Source organism: Lepisma saccharinum, chromosome 17 (genome assembly GCF_977018435.1).
Source record: "Lepisma saccharinum chromosome 17, izLepSacc3.1, whole genome shotgun sequence".
Lineage (NCBI taxonomy): Eukaryota > Metazoa > Arthropoda > Insecta > Zygentoma > Lepismatidae > Lepisma > Lepisma saccharinum.
The window spans coordinates 31,016,278-31,035,530 of record NC_139245.1 but is presented as its reverse complement, the minus strand read 5'-3'; the positions used below and the strand labels follow the sequence as shown (position 1 = coordinate 31,035,530).

The window sequence follows — 19,253 nt, the reverse complement described above, 5'->3', positions numbered from 1 at the left end:
AGTTAGTGACTTATTTCGATTCGAAGAGGAAGTTTTTAGGTTTCTATAATACCTATTCAGTATATGTTTTCAATAACTTTTTGTTACAATGTAGTAATTTTTTCGTTCAAAAAGTTGTTACAAAAAATTCATAAATATGCATGTAAATTATTACATATTATATATCTATGGAAATAAAACTTTTGTATATTTCAGAAAGATTTAGTAAACAATAACAAACTTACAAACATATTTTATATGATTTTCTTCAAAACAGAAAAAGAGTATATATCTGGGGAAAAACACGATATTTTCAGGCCCGTCCCAAAGCGAATAAGTTTATAATCTGACATGCAATCTGAAATATCAAATTTCTTTAAAAAATAGTTTCTTATGTACCATAAAATAACAAAGTAAATATGCTTAAGATGAAAACGCAAAGAAACAAACTATGTATTGATTCCTACATCAAATGTCAATTACTAACAACTGTGACATGAAACAATTTAGAATTAATTCAGTTCAACTTTCACATTTTCTTGATACTGCAATAAGTAATGCAAGGTTACCTTAAACATTTTACTTACTTTTGATAGCACACTTGTAGTCACACATGTCACAAGCATATGGTTTTTCCCCAGTGTGCACCCGTAAATGCCTTCTTAAGTCTGTACTGGTCTTGAATGCTGAGGTGCAACCACCATACATGCAAGGAAATGGATTATCACCTGCAACGAATATATTGATAGTTATACACCTGGACACATATATGGTGAACACAATTTTAATATTCAGTGTAAAACTGATCACATTTTGCAAAAGCTGCATGTAAAATGGTATTCTGTTGTTTAAACTGCGAATAAAGTCTCAAATTTGATGTAAAATCTATAGCAAATACTGCAAAATGAAAATGTTCATTCTAAAAGAAAATCTGTACAATTATTGGGGTATTAAGTTATTACTGTGTACAAAGTCCATTTTACCATCCCAGTTTTGCAGCAGAATTAATCAGTGTTCCAGGTTTCATAACTTGCAGTATAATTTAAACCATGGAAAATGTTTTGATGTAAAATAAACTCTAAATCCCGTGCTTATGAGTTTGTTTCGCATTTTGCACATGATTTTAGACAATTTCATGACAAAATACAGGGTGTACACAAATAAATATCAGTTTTAAGTGTTTTGTATGGTTATGTAACTAACCCCAGCTGGTTGTCACCTACATGTGATGAAAGAGCAACTGTGGAAGATTTGATTCTATGTTCCCAAATATGTTTCCTAACTCTGCCACATGGCAGCACCAGTTGCAAATATGGCAGCAACTCCCGAGAGTAAGGCTTTTTGTGTCTTGGAATTTGCGAGGTGTAATTCAGTGATTACAGTCCAACGGACCTATTGGCGAAGATTTGGATGACAAGCCCTATTTGACAAACATCATTTGTAGGTGGTATAACAATTCCAGACAATGGGGTGCCTATGTAAAGGAAAGAGCACTGGATAACCACGTGTGTCAGATGAGAACGTTGAACGCATCAGAGCTGTCACAGGAATTGCATATCTAGACATGTTCCAGAATTGGCTTCTTCCTCAACTGGAGCACCAACAACAGAACATCATTTGGAAACAAGACGGTGAACGCCATCACTTTCTTAACAATGTGCGGGAATTTGAATGAATTTTCCCCCATCGCTGGATTGCTTGTCATGGTCAGGATGACATGCCTCTTCTCTGGTGGCCTCCAAGGTGTCCCGACATCACCCCCTGTAATTTCTGTTTGTGGGGTTGTGTAAAATATCATGTCTATGTGCCACCACTACCTGTCAACCTGCCTGAATTTAGATGCAAGATTGTTGCAGTGTTAGACTCTATTAAACTACATGTACTAACCTCAGTGTGGGAAGATATAGGCTACCAGCTGGATGTGTGCAGTGTCACAAAAGGTTCCCACATTCTGACCATGAACAATTATGTTATGGAAACCTTTGATGAGTTACTCTTACATCTCAGGTATGATTCATTGTTGTAGTGTACATCACACATGCTTAAATTTCATATATTCATTAATGTACACCTGTACAATAGGAAATGTACCCTCACAGCTATCAAAAATTAACATTACAATATGTAATCTCCTCGTTCCTTTTCAGTTATTCACAGCCCTACATCAACACACAGGCAAAACATGGAAAATCAACATAAGTCCACAAGAGGGTTGGCTTCAAGCATGGACGAGAGGCAAATGAACAGAGAATCCCTGCATTCCTCTTCGGTGGAGATCTAGCACAGTGGAAAAGAAGGACGAAAACATCCCAAGTGAAGCTGAACTGTGGCTCAAATTTGAAATCATTTTATCCCATCATAGAGCATGCAGAAAGCAACAAATACATGAAAATATTGTATGAGAAGTTTGGAGAAATGTACGCAAGTGGCACGCAACCCGCATCTCCTCCATGCATGTTAATACTGATTCGTACACAAAGTTTGTCACATGTTCCAGTAACAAAGTCAATCAAACAATTTTTACCTGTGTGTATTCTCATGTGTACAACAAGCTGAGATCCATCCCTTGCAGCATATGGGCAAATCTCACATCTGAAATTATAAAATAACTGCTCTTTAACATTTTAAGAGACGATAACTGATGGACGGATATTAAATCTCTACACATTTGTAAAAATAACAACAAAATGGCAGAATTTTACACTAAGCATACTAAGCTGCACATTGGTAAAATTGTCAGTACTTTTACCAGGGTTGTTAAAGGTCCAGGAATCAATAAATTCCAATGGGTTCTATTGGGTTCCGCTGCAGGACCGGAACCTTTTTTCTTGCACAATTTAAATTCGGTCCAAGTTGCGTATTGTTTCATTGAAAAAAGGTTCCTGGACCATATTTAAATTGATGTGGGAAAAAGGTTCCTGGACCGTATTTAAATTGATGTGGGAAAAAGGTTCCTGGACCGTATTTAAATTGATGTGGGAAAAAGGTTCCTGGACCGTATTTAAATTGATTTGGGGAAAAAAGGTTCCTGGACCGTATTTAAATTGATGTGGGGAAAAAGGTTCCTGGACCGTATTTAAATTGATTTGGGGAAAAAAGGTTCCTGGACCATATTTGAATTGATGTGGGGAAAAAAGGTTCCTGGACCGTATTTAAATTGATGTGGGAAAAAAGGTTCCTGGACCGTATTTAAATTGATGTGGGAAAAAAGGTTCCTGGACCGTATTTAAATTGATTTGGGGGAAAAAGGTTCCTGGACCGTATTTAAATTGATGTGGGAAAAAAGGTTCCTGGACCGTATTTAAATTGATGTGGGGAAAAAGGTTCCTGGACCGTATTTTAATTGATGTGGGGAAAAAGGTTCCTGGACCGTATTTTAATTGATGTGGGGAAAAAGGTTCCTGGACCGTATTTAAATTGATGTGGGGCAAAAGGTTCCTGGACTGTATTTAAATTGATGTGGGGAAAAAGGTTCCTGGACCGTATTTAAATTGATGTGGGAAAAAAGGTTCCTGGACCGTATTTAAATTGATGTGGGAAAAAAGGTTCCTGGACCGTATTTAAATTGATGTGGGGAAAAAAGGTTCCTGGATCGTATTTAAATTGATCCGGAAAAAGGTTCCTGGACCGAAATGAAATGCTTTACATATGAAAAGGTTCTACACTGTCTATAACTCATTTAAGTTTGCTGATTTTTCTCTCCCACTCCATGGTTGAATTTATTTACAATTCCTGGACCAGGATTGACCGATCACAGTTGCCTTCTAAAATGTCCAGGAGTATACCCTGTCTCAGCTAACTGTGGAGCAGGCAAACAAATTCAAGTCTCTGCGCAAGTAGTAACGTGAGACGGCTTCACCACGAGAGGGACAATTGCGTGGAAAGGAGGAAAGCAACTAGTTACCAACCATCGAGCAGCATGTACTGCTCCGCTCTCACCACTAGATTTCCCTCGCTTCTCTGACGCTATGTGCGGCCTTGCTCCACAGTTAGCTGGGACAGGGTATGTTTTACATTGGAATGTCACACTGCGGTTGTAGAAAACATAGCGCAGGGAATAAATCAAAACGCTGTTGTTTTCTCGTGGGCCAGGTTCAAAAACTCCCCTGTAGAAGAGTTACTGTAAATAACGCAATGGACTATATTAGTGTGGCATCACATTGAGTTCAAACAAACCCGTCACGTCTTGCTCTGGCATCCGATCCAGGAACCGCAGCCAATAGGAGCCGTCGATGAGGTAACTTGAGGCTGCTGTGTTCCCAGCAGATATCACAGGCAGTGCAGCTACCGCCAAGTGCAGGAACGTGTGCAAGAGAATGGGGCTACATGGAGAGGGGCAACGTGACTGCAGCGTTTGCATTTCTACCTTGTATCTTAGATTCTTGAGACAGCCAGCACCTGGTTTAATCTTTCATGCTCACAAGTCGATAATTGTTTATCGTCAGGTTCGTATTCGATCCAAGTTGCGTATTGTTTCATTTCAATACAAAACTTGGACCCTATTTAAACTGATTCTGAAAAAAGGTTCCTGGACCATAGGTATTTAAATTGATCCTGGAATAAAGGTTGGGAAAAAAGATTTTAAATTGATCCTGAAAAAAGGTTCCTGGACCGTATTTAAATTCATTCAGGAAAAAGGTTCCTGGGCCGTATTTAAATTGATCGAGAAAAAATTTTCCTGGACCGAATAGAAATACTTTACAGATAAAAAGGTTCTTTAAGATCCAGAACCCATTTACGCTTGCTTACATTTCTCTCCTGGACCGGAATTGAATTTATTTAAAATTCCTGGACCTTTAACAACTCTGACTTTTACCGATACAATGGTATGCCCATATTGGCTGATACCAATGGCATATTGATAAATATCCCATCCCATTTTAGCTCTGCTGCAGAGCTAGACTTATTGCAATTCATTTTGTCAATTCTCTGCGCTCTGGTTAACAGATTCTGTAAATGCATTTTCAAGCTTTTTATCTTTATACGAATGAGTCTTCTAGAGAAGATTAAAATAGAACCAGAAAGTTAAAAAATATATATCAATTGAGTTGTTTTTAATTCTTTAGTGAAAAAATTTGAGGAAAAAATTATTTGTGTGACTTCTTTCTTATAATGCAAAATTTTAGAAGCAGTATTAAATTACACACACATATAAGTATATACATTAGTACTGCAAAATGATACAATCGAAAATGAGACTAAATTATTGAAATACAAATTTTACGATATTATCAGGAATTAAAATATAAGATTTTTTTTTAGTCCTACAATACATACATACTTGTAAGGTCTTTCATTTGTGTGTATCCTCATATGTTTACGAACGCTTCCTCGGTCCCTAGCTGCATACGGACAGAAAGAACATTTGTGTGGTTTATATTCCGTATGAATACGCATGTGGGATTGAAGTTTGTCACGTCTCTTAAATCCTTTTCCACATTTTTCACAGATGGAGAGGTCCTTACCTTAAAAATTATGAAAAAAATATTCCATAATTGCTCCTCCATTAAAAATATGTCCATGACAGTCATTTGCTACCTAAATTCCATCTCTATACATACTTGCATTATTTCTTACAAGATTTTATTTATAAAGGTAGTGTACTTGTACCATGATCTGCAGCACTAAACATAAGAACACTAAACCAACCATCAATCCCTGGTTAGTGGTAATGTCATCGCCTATACAATCAAGAAGTCCCAGGTTTGATACACGATGCAGGCACATAGTGGTTTGAATTCCACTTTAAATTGTAGGTCCAGTCCCAATTAGCCCTTCTGTGCACAACGTGGGAGTAAAAACATACTCAATCCCTGGTATGCAAATGCCAAGGTTGTAAAATGTTGGAAACCTTTCCATGTTGTTTCATTCCAGCACTGTATATTTCATGATTATGTAAAAAAATATGATTACTTTACACAAATTTAGGTACACGGATGCAGTATGATGATTTGTTAAATAGTTGGCATAGTTAAATGTCTCGAGTACAAGGCCATTAATCGTGAATACAAGGCTTAAATTTGCAAGTTCTATAAATAAAATAAAGTGTGTTTATATGTTGAATAGACATGAAATATTAATTACTATTTTGCATTAAAAAAAACACAAACCATATATGCACATGGAAATATTACAACATACAATACACACAACAATGAGGATTCAGATCTTACATCCTAACATTTTGTCTTAAAGCATATGATGGAAAAAATGCAAATGTTATAGTAAGTTAGTGGTTTGATTTGTTAACACACATGAAAAAATAATCTTCTCAATCAGCAATTTTCGTGAGTATTTTGCAGTATGATACAGGCATGCATATAGTTCCAGAGTACTACATTTCTAGACTTCACCATTCAATGGTTTCACTCTTTCATCTAAAATTAATTTTAGAGGCATTTTGTTCTTCCAGTAAAACAAAGTATCCGTGACCACTTCCAATCTCACACTGGCCGGGAACAAGACCATATCACGTGCACACTTGTTGCTAGCTAATGTCACTTGCAAATGAATGAGAATGTGGAACAAATAAGTAGTTTACATTCAACCAGTAAGATGGCAGGCAAACTACAAGTGCTGCCATCAAGAGGAAATGATTGAACTGAATTCATTCGACCAGTCAGAAGGCAGAACATGAAAGACAATTTTCCTGGTGAATACTTTTACCACTAGGGAACTGCCATTTTGTATCCTGTTAGCGAATATGTGTTCTTAACTAATTTCGGCATGCTGATTTCAGATTTGCCACTCATATTTCTCCATCATGTACAATTTTCGAGATATGCATGACGTCATTTGGTATAATATGGGTAATGTATGCACCACTGAATTCCACTTTTCTTATACTCTAGCAACACTGCAAACTGTTTGCGTGCCAAATCATCAAGTATATCTTCAGTCGTGTCTCGTGTGTTGGTATGTGAGGTTTATTGTAACCCTGTTTGCTACAATAAAAGATATTATTACATATCGTAATAAATAAACATGCAGTTTACGGCGTTTGATTTGTGCTGTGATAAACTATGTCGACTGAAAGAACCCCTTAGCTGTGCATATCACCCTAACAAATTCTGTTACATTTCTGACTAATGAACTCCAAAATTGCAATGTAAAAACATCGTGGATTGTGTAAAGATACTGTTCCGACTCTGGTTGTCTCTGGGAGATCAAGACCGCCCATGGGCCTCACATGGTACATGTCATAGTTGTGCTGTAACGCTAAGAGAGTGGTTCAATGCCTTTTGATGTATCTATGACATGACCTGAACCAAGGGACCACGTGACAGATTGTTATTTTTGTCGCACTATAATGCGTAGTTATTTCTTGAAGAATGAAAGCATGTGTGTATACCGATGTAACGAAGTTGGTTTCGGCACCACATAGCGAGAAATTCCCAATTCCTAAATCACTATCCACCACAGTGGAATTGAACATTTCTCGTGACCAGGAAGGTTCTCTCAAATATAAAATATAGTGCCAGGAAGTTCTCTCAAATATAAAATATAGTGTTAGATAGAAAAAGATAGGTAAGTTACTTTCTTGCACGACAAATTTCAAATCTTATCTGGATATTAATTTAATAACATCGCCCGATGTCGGTGCACCTGGTACTGGACTCTGGCACGACCAATGTTGCCAGTACACTTCGTAATTTAAAAAAATATATATTTTTTATGAATATGGCATAATTAACAGATTAGCAGCGTAATTCGTCTATAATGCACAGAATTACCCCCACATCCGCTAATATGTCTTAATTGCGCGGCATAAAAATGTATCGTTCTTTTATCAGTTTCATAAATACCGATAGACAATCCACACATAAAAAATTATTGCAAGCGACTCCATAACTGTCTGTTATCCATGTTTCTCTTTCCTTCATACAATATTTTTTCGTCTTGCAAGCTTTTATTCCATACTGAACGTTCATGCAGAGAATTATTTTAGTTTTTAATGCTTATAGAATATCCATATAGATAAAGTTAATAACTGATACAAGGTTCATGTCTCCATCGTTTTTGTACAAAAGTTAATAATGTTCAAAGCCTCAGTTTGGTGACTTTTTGGACACCTTGTATATCTCGGAAATGTGATGTGATGCACAAATTTTGAGACTTTCTCTGAATTCCTCTTCAGCTAGCTAGCTCCCTATCCTAGTATTTTCTCGTGGAAAAAAATCAAAATAAAAACTCCACATAAAAGAAATCAGATCTATGATCAAGATGCATAAACCTTTATCCAGTAATTATATTTATTAGGTAAAAATGTTCATGTTAAACTCACCATCACGTATCCTTTTACATTTTATAGATTTTCGATGTTCCAACTTTGTGCTCTCTTTTAAGTCTAAAAGAGAAAAATAGTCCATTAATTTTCTTCATGGCAAGGTTTTTCTACCTATTTTATAGTCAAAATGCAGCAGTAACTACCAAAACTGTGTCTATTTGTGAGGCCCTTTGTCTACATTAATGATTGATTAATTTGCTTTATTTTACTTCACTTTTTGTGCCACTTTTGGCTAATTTGTGAAGATGGGGATGAGTGATGACAGGCCAGGATTTGAACCCAGGACCCCTGGTGTCGTAGAGCAGTGTGCTAACCACTCCCGCCACAGGGGCCGCTCCATCAGATGAGTCCTGGACTGTAAACTGGTGTTCCCTTCATGATTTAATTTAATCATCATTCATTCTAATCATCAAAAAAGTGACAGTTGTTCCAACAGGCTTGTAAACAACTTGTATGCAACTCACCACACTCAAAATCCTGTCCCCCCCATAATACAGTGCCTTTCACGGCCAAGGTGGCTGTGGGATGTGGAGCAGTGGCTAGCCCACGCCAGCCCTTGTCACTGGACCCGTCAGTGCTTCAGTATCTAGATAGCTGGTGTCCAGTTTGCACATGTTTGTGAAGTGTTAAGGTGTTAACAAGTGTTTTAGATTGTTTTGTTTTAGTTTACGCATTACTGGTTCTTTTCTGCAGTCTAATAATGCCACGCTATCCATACAATTTAAAACAACAAATTTTTATGTACGACTCTTGCATCATTACGAATTTTTGTAGGAAAGTTAGAATGTGATTTGCAGCAGAATTCCCACACACAGAGACAGGGTTTGGATACTCATGAACAAATTTAGGGAAACAGGGTCTCTTCTTGATAAGAAGTGAAGGGTAAAATGGCGTGAGCTGACTGAGGAGAAACTAGACGACGTTGGAGCATGATTGGAACATACTCCTCAAAAAATCCCTACAGCACCTTGCACAAGAAACAGGCATTTTGATGGTGTCTCCATCGCAAGCTACCGAGCTGAAGCCAGACAGAAGAATTTAAATAAAATATCAGGAGAGAAACTGAAGCAATTTCGGAAAAGAAACTGATACATGTTAGTGAAAATTTCCTTAAAAAAATGCAGTAAATGTGTGGAAGCAGGAAAACGTTTCCAACACCTCTTGTAACAAGGTACATGCTCATTTTAATTGTAACTGCCAAAGTAATTGTACAAGCTCATTTCATTACATAGCTTACGGTTCCAGTTACGCAGATGTTGCATACAGTTTGCCGGCAGACGCACTCTTACTTCCCGGCACACTACCAGTCACTAAACGTTACCTCAGCCATGAAAGGCACTATATTTTCAACAAATGTTTTCCAACAATAACATTTCATGACCCATTTCAATACACTCTGCACATCAAACTACCAGCACACTGACAACTGCTGACACAATATATCCACCGCATCACCATAACACCTGTCTGCCACACACAGCAGAGTAAAAATTTGATCGAAACAAAATCCATAGTGGATCGGATCCCAATTTAAACTGTAGGTCCAGTCCCAATTAGCCTTACTGTGCATAGACTTAAAACACACTGTTGACCAGAAAACAGCAATTGCAAAACTTTTTGTTTTTGTTTTGATTATGAACTAATCAACAGCATATGGTTCACATTATAACTTAGCATGTTATTATCACAATATCTTGATTATGATAGAAGCAAAAAAAGCAGTTATCAAAAAATGCATGAATAGGATATAAGATACCTGAATGTATCCTCAAATGTTGTATCAATTCAATGGAATCCTTTGCAGCATATGAACAAATTTCACACCTGAAACAAGAAATTGGCATGATTAATGTAGTAATGTCTGGATAGGAATAACAGATCACTAAAAACAAAAAGTATGATGACATATATTGTACTGTGTTCAAACATAACATTTTTTTAAATGAATTCTTGAGTGTAAAATTTTCAAACTTACAATCAATAAAACCCGAAGCATTTGTTTGCAAGCATACTTCTCTAAGGAACCAATAATTCTGAAAATTTCCATTTTGAGTCTTCTTGATAATTTTCTTCTGCCAATATATTTATGAATTTACTGATCAGATATTTGTTATCACTTTAATGCAACTATTTTGTACTCGCTCTTTAATCAAAATATGTGACCAGACGAGACTGATATATTTTGTCTTAATCTAAATATTACTACGAAATAAGTCTGAAGGAAAGCAATTCTAAAGCCTTAAGTCATGTGGTACACTCCTGTTCACAAAAAGTGATACATTTTATAAAGCTGGACAGTTGAAGTATGTGACACTTTATCTGAACAGGAATGTACATATGATTAAGAATTTGCAATATGCAAGTTTAGTCAATTATATATTTGGAAAATGAAATCACATACTCGTATATTGTGTCATACACATGGTTCTTCATATGCTCGGCTAAAGCATCACTATCTTCAGCTATAAAATCACATAGACAACAATAATGTTGATTTTCTCCTTCACCGATGCATGAATGTGTCTGAAGTTCATCTTCAGAGACGAATCTCTTCCCACAGGCTTCACAGTATGTCCTGAGGAAAAGAAGTTAGAAAATGAAATTGACAACTCATTCTGCAAATTAATAATAATAATACACTTGATGGCCAATTTTTGCCAAGTAGCTTTTCATTATAACACGAGGTTACAAAATCAAGTCTTATTTGACTTTGTAGGCTGGAATATGCCAGATCTCTTTTTAAGTATCCTTCAACAAAACAATGTGGTTTCAAATTAATATTGAACCAGAACTTTTTGCACCAAACACATGAGTGCTACAAGTTAAGAATAAGTCCACTTTATAGTCAGATAGGCTAATTGGGACTGGGCTTATAGTTTAAAGTGGGATCCAGGCCTCCGCAATGGCACAGTCGTTACATTGCTTTATAATTGAGGGGGCCTGGGTTGTTTGATACCCAATGCAGATATATAGTGGTATGATGAGACTCTTTGTGCATATCAACAGTTTACCGTGGGATCCAAACCACTGTGTAAATTGTGCCCACTGGAGATTGAACCCGAGACACTCTTGATTGAAAGTATTACAACAACGCCATAGTCTCAAATTGGTCCTAAAATTCCAATTAAAACAGCAGTACAGCCTGAAACATTATTTTTTTATGCTGGACAAATAGATATCCTACACAAAACCAGAAGAAACTGATCACAAGTACCCTAGAGCATTCTTCACAGTCATGATGACTTTGATCAGTGATGGTGTACACACAGTGACTGTACTCACTCCATCTTTACCTGGAATGTTCTGATGTCATCCACAAGTGTCTTCTTCAGCATGGCTCCAGTGTGGCTAAAGACACTTGCGGATGGGGTCGAAACATTCCAGGTAGAGAACACAGCTTCATCTTCAAACAACTTATGAGAAACATTACTGATGAAAGAAATCATCCAAATCTAGAATACTTACTCAAATAGAATTTTATCTGCATGAATCTTCATATGTTCAAACAAGATTTCACTGTCTCCGGTAGAAAATGAACAGCAGGCACAACTTAGTTGTTCCTCGGTAACACTGGAAGGGGTCTGCAATTCAGCATCTGTATGGAATTAAATAGATTCAAAACTTTACACAATTAAATTCTTATCTGCACAAGAAAGTCTGTGAAATCTTATTTTGAGTGTTATTTTGTAACACATCAGTGATTATGCAAATCTTTAACCCTTCGTGGGTCGTGCGAGAAAACTTATGTCGACGATCGTGCACGGTCTCAGAGACCGGGCTTTTAAAATATGGCAAATGAATGGTCTAAAATGCATAATCCTCAATTATTATGATTAGATCTTTTCTTTCAACAATTGAGATTCTATAAAACTATAAAAATTCTATAAAATTATAAAAAAGGTACTCTTCGTTAATCGGGCATGGAACGGCATATTTGATTTTCAGTGAAAACGAGGTACGCCTATAGCCGCGTATGGACTCAGACAGCAAGTGGCTTCAACGAACCCTTCCTAGCTGCTTGAATATCTTACTAACACTGAAAACAAAATCATGGGGTAAAAGAGGAAGGTTAGAAACAAATCATTGATAAATAACGATGTTATAGTCCACACCCGGAACGAGAGACCATGCACAACCAACGCAGGGTTAAGAAGAGCATTGAATTAACATCTGCTATTGGGGTTATATAGAAATATGCATTCATATAAGTATACTGATGTTAATTAAGTACTGCATATGTGCATCAAAGGAGGGGAAAACAAACCTTTGTGGCAGAGTGGTTAGCACAGCATCCTGGTTGGGCGTAGGTTTTCTTTGTGAGTATCCCTTCATCAGTTTCATCATTCATCCTCATCGTCGTGATTAATCAGAAGTGGCAGAAATGCAACTTAAAATAACCTAATTTAACCAACAAAAAGAGAGGGAAAATACATTATGTCAGCTCATCTTCAATAATTCTCTTTTGAGACTATGCATATACTTACCATTTTCTGTTATGCTGTCTGGAGAAACCATCTCAATATAACAAGAAAGAAATTCACTAAGTACGTCTTCATCTTCATTTTCCATCTTGACCCTTTCATCTTCATTCTCCACCTTAATTCTTTCAAGCGAAATTTCCATCGGTTCTGCGAAGTCAGTTGATTCTACCATAGTTTGCACAACACATGAGTTTTTTTTGTGTTTCACAAAAGAATCTATGTTGGAAAATTCTGCTCTGCACTTCCCACACACATGAACATCAACATCCTTAACACATGGCGAAAGAGTTCGTGGCACCTTGGTTTGAACTGGAAAAGATACTGTACTAAATTCATAACAACAGTTATTTATCATCAAATTTCACTTACTAGTATTTTCAAAGTGTTCCCGTTTTAACTCTTACTCAAATCGGTAAGAATTGACAATATAGAGAAAGTCTATAATTTTGTTAATTTTCGGTTTACTAACTAATTTTGGCCTCCTAATCACGAATCTGTTGTAAAAAACCAGGGGTCACGTCTGGAAATTGTACATTTTGATGAAACATTGTTCGTTAGCCCCAAAAACCATCCACGGGTAGCCCCAAAAACCATTCATGGGTAGCCCACAAACCATTCACACGAAGTTAGGTTAGATTCCATTAGCACTCATTTCACCCCTAAATCATCGAAAAAATAGGGTTCCTACTATTGAACATCATAAATCATTTTCTTGTAAAACAACGGCGTGGTTGGAAACAATGACAGGAGATTACATTTTCGTTCGTAAAACTACGCATATACACCTATATATATATATAAAAAAAAATCAGCCTATTTTTCAAATTTCCAGATGTGACCCCCATTTTTTTACAACAGATTCGTGATTAGGAGGCCAAAATTAGTTAGTATACCGAAATTAACAAAATTGGAGGCTTTCTCTATATTGTCAATTCGCTCCCCCAAATCAAATAATACAACTAAAAATATTAACTTTTTATCCAAATTGTATATTTTCCATTTATATTCTTTAAAATATGAAAACAAAATTAGAATATCACATATAATTTAATCTTGTATTGTCATAACCATAGATAAAAACATTTATGGAATGAAATCAGTTTTGAAAACTTAATTTAAAAGTACATTAATTGCGCAAAGCATGTACATCTCATTGTTTGAGCTTCCTCTATTTCGTATCCAATTATCATTCATCCTTATTGGCATAATTAACCTTAAGAGGTGAAAAAAAAGTGTAAAATTACCAAAAATTTAAAAAAAATAAAAACACGTAATTCAAATACTGCACTGTTTTTCATAATTATAAGCAATATAAACAAGTCCAAAATAAAGATTTATTTTTCCTTACCAATCGTGAAGTCATCTTCACTTTCTTGATTTTGATGCATTATCCAATTTCTTTCCGCAGAGGTTATCTAGAAACATTTAAATTAAAAATTACTCTACCATCAAATTTTATGGTAGGCAATACATTGATTTTTTATAAATTGCAAACATCTTATCTTTGATTTGATTGGTTTCATTTCAGTTTCAAGCCACTTTTACACATAGAAGGCTAATTTGGACTGGACCTACAGTTCAAAGTGCAATCCGAACCACTATGTGCCTCCACTGGGTAACCAACCTGGGACCCTTTCATTACAAGGCATCATCAGGTGGGCCATCTTACCTTCGAGACTTCTCTGTTGATCGCTATTTGTATTTGGAGGTCAATGTGAAAGAACAAAATGGATGGAAATGTTTGTTTTGGATGTGTGTGTTTATGATAAAGAGAGAAAGCCACCATAGTTGATGTTAAAAATATCTAATAAGAATAGCTAGCACTATGTGTAATTGATTTCACATATAATTATGAATAATAAGACTTTTGATTTCTATATTTTTATCATACCACATACAAAAGTAAAGTTCTCCATGCACTTCACACCATGCCACAAGGCATATACAGGAGGATGTGATTCTTCGATCTCGGTCATTTTGGAGATGATGTGATCAGCAGCACCTTTACCCCCAAAATACCTATTAATTTGAGGCCAAGTGAGCCCCAGAGCCACTTTATGAAGGGGGCAAGGTCAGAAAAATTCTAACCTTAGATCACCCACCCAGGAATCAAACCCAGGACTCCCGCATGGCAGTCAGACATCCTACCGACTAGACCACTGCAGCTAGTTGGTATAATCAAGTATTATATCAGATTATTAAATTAAATGTTATGTTATTAAAAATTAAGTTTTTTTTACTACATAGGCTACTTCCTGATATCAATACATCTGTATTAACTCAGCCCTAATTATAACTGTTGACAATTGATGGTTGCTTACATCCTATCAGCGGCGGCTCAAGGGGGAGAGCCGCCGTGCCATGGCACTACCCTCAGAAGAAATGCATACATAGCCCAAGTATTGTTAAATTTACACATTGATAGTTTACAGACAAGGAGATTCGAATCTTGCAATCGGTCAAGCTGACGTGACGACCGCCCCAACCACAGACTAGATATGAACAGCCCCAACCTCCTCACTGCATCGCCAGCTGTTTCGTACCCTCGGCGAGGCAGCGGTCCACGCCACTCAAGAGCTGACCTAACCAAGTTGAAACACGTGAGAAGTCTCAGCGAGTAACATTTCCACCATGAGCCGGGAAGAAGGTGGCAGGGGGTGGTGTTAGCCAATGGGGTTAGCCCATAAGACACCACCTGTGCCCATTTTCGCTTTGGCACAGCGAGGGAACTTTCGCAGTGTTGACACAGTTGCCATCTTTAGAGATAAGTTGCTAAATATGACTGAATTGTAAGACCCATTGGGGAAGTAATTCTTGAAAAAGGTACTATCTACTTTTCTGCCAACTTTTGGAGAAACGAACCTAGTATTTTTCCAAACTTAAATGAACATTTTGATAATAGATAAATGCGCCTAGAGGGCCATCCAGACTTTTTAAAAATATAAAAGTAAAAAATCCTATGTTGATGCGAGTTTTCTTTGGCATTTCGACAATTTCTTTTTACATCAAATGTCTAGAATATTTTCAACATCCAGTTGGAATATGTGTGCATGGGGAGGAGAAGGTGAGAAGATTTGTTGGTAAATTTCTCCTATCGGACAAACGGATTTCTTCAAATTTACAGGAGAAATTACTTACCGAATGCAGTTTCTTTATAGTTGTGGAAGTTCGGGGAAGTGTTTTCTCGCATCGTTCATTGAATTTTGCTGGTTAATCATCTTTTTTTCGATATAAATGTGTCACCGTTGCACGAGAGCTCTTGCATCTATTTACTTCCAGGTGGATGTAGCCTGTGCGTGATGACGTAATCTGGGCCAGTGTTTCCAAATATGCGTTTATGTAACTGGTCACACGTTTAAATACCTATGATCAGTTGAACGTGATCAACGTTTTGAAAATGACGTGTGCAGGATGCTAAATTGAACGAAAGGAGTGCTAATGGAACCTAACCTAACAGGCCTAACCTAACCTAGTAGGCATACCTCGTCCCTGTGATGGTCAGTGGGGCATCCAAAAACCATTGACGTTAGCCTAAAAATTCACGAAAGCACCACGGACCATCACGGGGACGAGGTATGCCTACTAGGTTAGGTTAGGCCTGTTAGGTTAGGTTCCATTAGCACTCCTTTCGTTCAATTTATCATTCCCGAACACGTTTCCGACATTCGTACAACATCGGCTTCTAGCAGCAGCAATAGCGTGTATTGTGCTCTCGTGCAGAAAGCAAATAGCAGCAGCAGCAATAGCTCGTCGGAAATAGATTTTCGTAGAAAACCACATGCATTCGCATTAAAATGGATCAAAACTACATTCCCGAACACATTTCCGACATTCCTCCTCACCGGTAAATAATGAGCAATTGTGCCGATTTCGCTTATCTTGCACTTTCTACGCGTGGTGGGGTGGAAACATTGCATATGGACTACGGTGGTGAAACTGTGATGGCCATTTCCCGTGTTACGGAAGGGAAGAAGCAACCAAGAAAACTTACTCGATATGTCGCAAATATAGCTATTTTCGGTGAAATTAGCGAAGTCTCACCTTCAGGAATTTTTGTCAATGCAGAATACGTAAGTACGAATATTAAAATCAAAAGAAGTAGGAAATTTCAGCTGTTTGTCCGATACGAGAAATTTACCGATTTGTTTTCCCTTCCTCTTGTAATTGTGTTTTTAGTGAAGTGTCCTGTAGTGTATAAAGATAGGTTAGTGAGTGAAGATGAATCGTATTAGTGTGTTATTACTTAAACCCACACTGTTTTCCACGTTACCAAATGAGGATAAACATTTTGGCCAGTGGGGCAACCTTCAAGGAGGGAGCGATTTTTCGATTTCTTGATCACGTTGGCACTACCCATCATACTTGCCACCGGCTGCCACTGCATCCTATACCATCTATATTTTTCATATCTAAAGTCTGAGAAGATAGAGTGTAAACAGGTTGTTGCTACTCTTATTTATTTATGGCCAGGGGTATTTTATGGGAGCGGTTTTCTGTTGCTTGTGCGCCTGATGGCAGCCGACAACTTCAGTCATATCGCATGTGATATCTCCACTATGAAAACTGCTAGCTTTGAAATGACTTCAAGTTCTCAGTATTACAGTTGTAATTACAATCAAAATAAGAACGTTAATTGTCACAAGGGATATTCGAAATGTCCTCATACATCCACACATTTTTGGCATGTTTTTTTAGGAAATTTTGCGAAGCTTTGGTAACAAGACACGCTAAAAGGGCACTTTAGTTTCCTAACAGTCCGTGGCCCAGAGTGGCAACTGAAACACAGGGCTTTGCGCATAACTTGTAAATTTCATAATCTCATTCGATTTAAGTAATATTGTGAATTCAGTTCAGTCATATTTTTAAAGTGGTTAAGTGTTCTTGTGATTTTCTATTGTTTTATAAAGTGTTCATTAAGAGTTAATTGTGTTTTGCTATAGTTTTAATAATGGCACATACGTACACATTACAACAAAAAGTTTGTATGTACGATTCGTATGTCATTACAAATTCTTGCAGGGACGTCCGCAGAGGAATTACAACAGAATTCCCAGGTGTGATTGTTCCACACAGATATACCGAGCGAAACCTTGTGAACAAATTTAGAATGAGAGCCAGTTAAATTTCTGTAACTGGATTTTGGGGAATGTTAATGGTGGGGTAATTGATTCACGTTTAATATTCTTCTCTGACAAAGCATGGTTCCATTTTTTACGGGGCACAATGGGATCTTTCTTCCATTGTTGAAATAGTTTTGAAAAAGGATATCTAGCCTTTTCTACATTTAATGTTCTTTGAAAAACTCACTATCCTCTATCCTACAATATTTTTATCACATTTTGATCACACTTTGTGACTTTATCTCTCCTTTCCCAGCAACAATGGGACCTTTCATCCATTGTTGAACTCGTTTTGAGAAAGGATATGTAGCCTTTTCAAGTTAAATTTTCTTTCTAAAAATCTTAATATTCTGCAATGTTTTCATCTCATCTTGGTCACAAGAAGTGTCTTCATCTGTCATTTTTCACCAAAAATGGGAGCTTTTTGTTCCATTATTGTACTTTTTAGGTTTTGGATTTACAGCCTTGTTTAAATTTAACTTTATTTAACAATCTTGCATTTCTGTAATGTTTTACTCACATTTTGATCGCATGTTGTGCCATTTCCCAGTTTCCCACCAAATTTAACGGTAATCATGGACATAAGTGTTTGGTGCCTGTTTCAAGACTCGAACCTGCAACATCTCAGTTCCCTAAACTCCCGTGTTCTTTTGTCCCATTACTCTTGTCACCCTGGCTTATCGGTTAGAGTTAGTAAAGTGTTTAACTATGGGGGAAATTCAAAAATAAAGTCTATGCAACAAACGTCCACCCATTAGAAGAACTGAAGGAGAATATCAGTAGAGAAACTGAAGCAATTTCAGAAGCTGAACTGTTGTGTGTAGGAAATTTCCTAAAAACATGCCAAAAATGTGTGGATGCACAAGGACAACATTTCCAACATCCCTTGTGACAGTTAACATGCTCATTTTGAATGTAATTGTAACTGTAATTCTGAGAACTTGAAGTAATTTTGAAGCTAGCGGTTTCCATAGTGGAGATATCACATGCAATATGCCGAAGGTTGTCATCTGGCCGGCTGCCGTCAGGCGCCCAAGGGACAGAAAAACGCACTGCATAAAATACCCATCACACATAATGAAATGCTGTAAAGAAATAGACATACATTTTGAGAGAGATATGGAACTGTTCATTCTCTTTGCCCATCCATCCATGTGATCGGGGCTGTGTCTGTGGCACTCTGTGTAAATTCTCTACCATTGAACTACCATGCTAATGTTTCACCTCACCACAACTGACCTCTCTACATAAGATTTTGTGTCCACTTCAAGTATACTGTAAGTTGTATTACATTCCCACTCTATGCTCAGATAGGCTGGCCCTACAGTTAAATATGGGATCTGAATCACTGTGCAATGTGCAAAATGAACCCTGAATTGCAAGGTG

At 37.0% G+C, this 19,253-nt stretch overlaps 1 protein-coding gene across 8 annotated transcripts in view; it reads right to left on the bottom strand.

The window, feature by feature from the left end:
* Positions 1-19,253, bottom strand: part of LOC146001657 (uncharacterized) — a 32,433-nt gene that overhangs the window by 9,442 nt on the left and 3,738 nt on the right. For 4 of the 8 annotated variants that reach the window (XM_083139262.1, XM_083139267.1, XM_083139266.1 and 1 more), the window contains exons 2-10: positions 14,096-14,162; positions 12,751-13,068; positions 11,732-11,861; positions 10,668-10,841; positions 10,023-10,090; positions 8,264-8,326; positions 5,261-5,444; positions 2,504-2,571; positions 567-707 (exon numbers count right to left, since the gene is read on the bottom strand). In XM_083139262.1, the coding sequence (XP_082995388.1) occupies positions 567-707; positions 2,504-2,571; positions 5,261-5,444; positions 8,264-8,326; positions 10,023-10,090; positions 10,668-10,841; positions 11,732-11,861; positions 12,751-13,068; positions 14,096-14,162 (1,213 nt within the window). The remainder of the gene's footprint in view (positions 1-566; positions 708-2,503; positions 2,572-5,260; positions 5,445-8,263; positions 8,327-10,022; positions 10,091-10,667; positions 10,842-11,731; positions 11,862-12,750; positions 13,069-14,095; positions 14,163-19,253) is intronic. The other 4 variants (XM_083139263.1, XM_083139269.1, XM_083139268.1 and 1 more) reach the window with 1 other exon arrangement.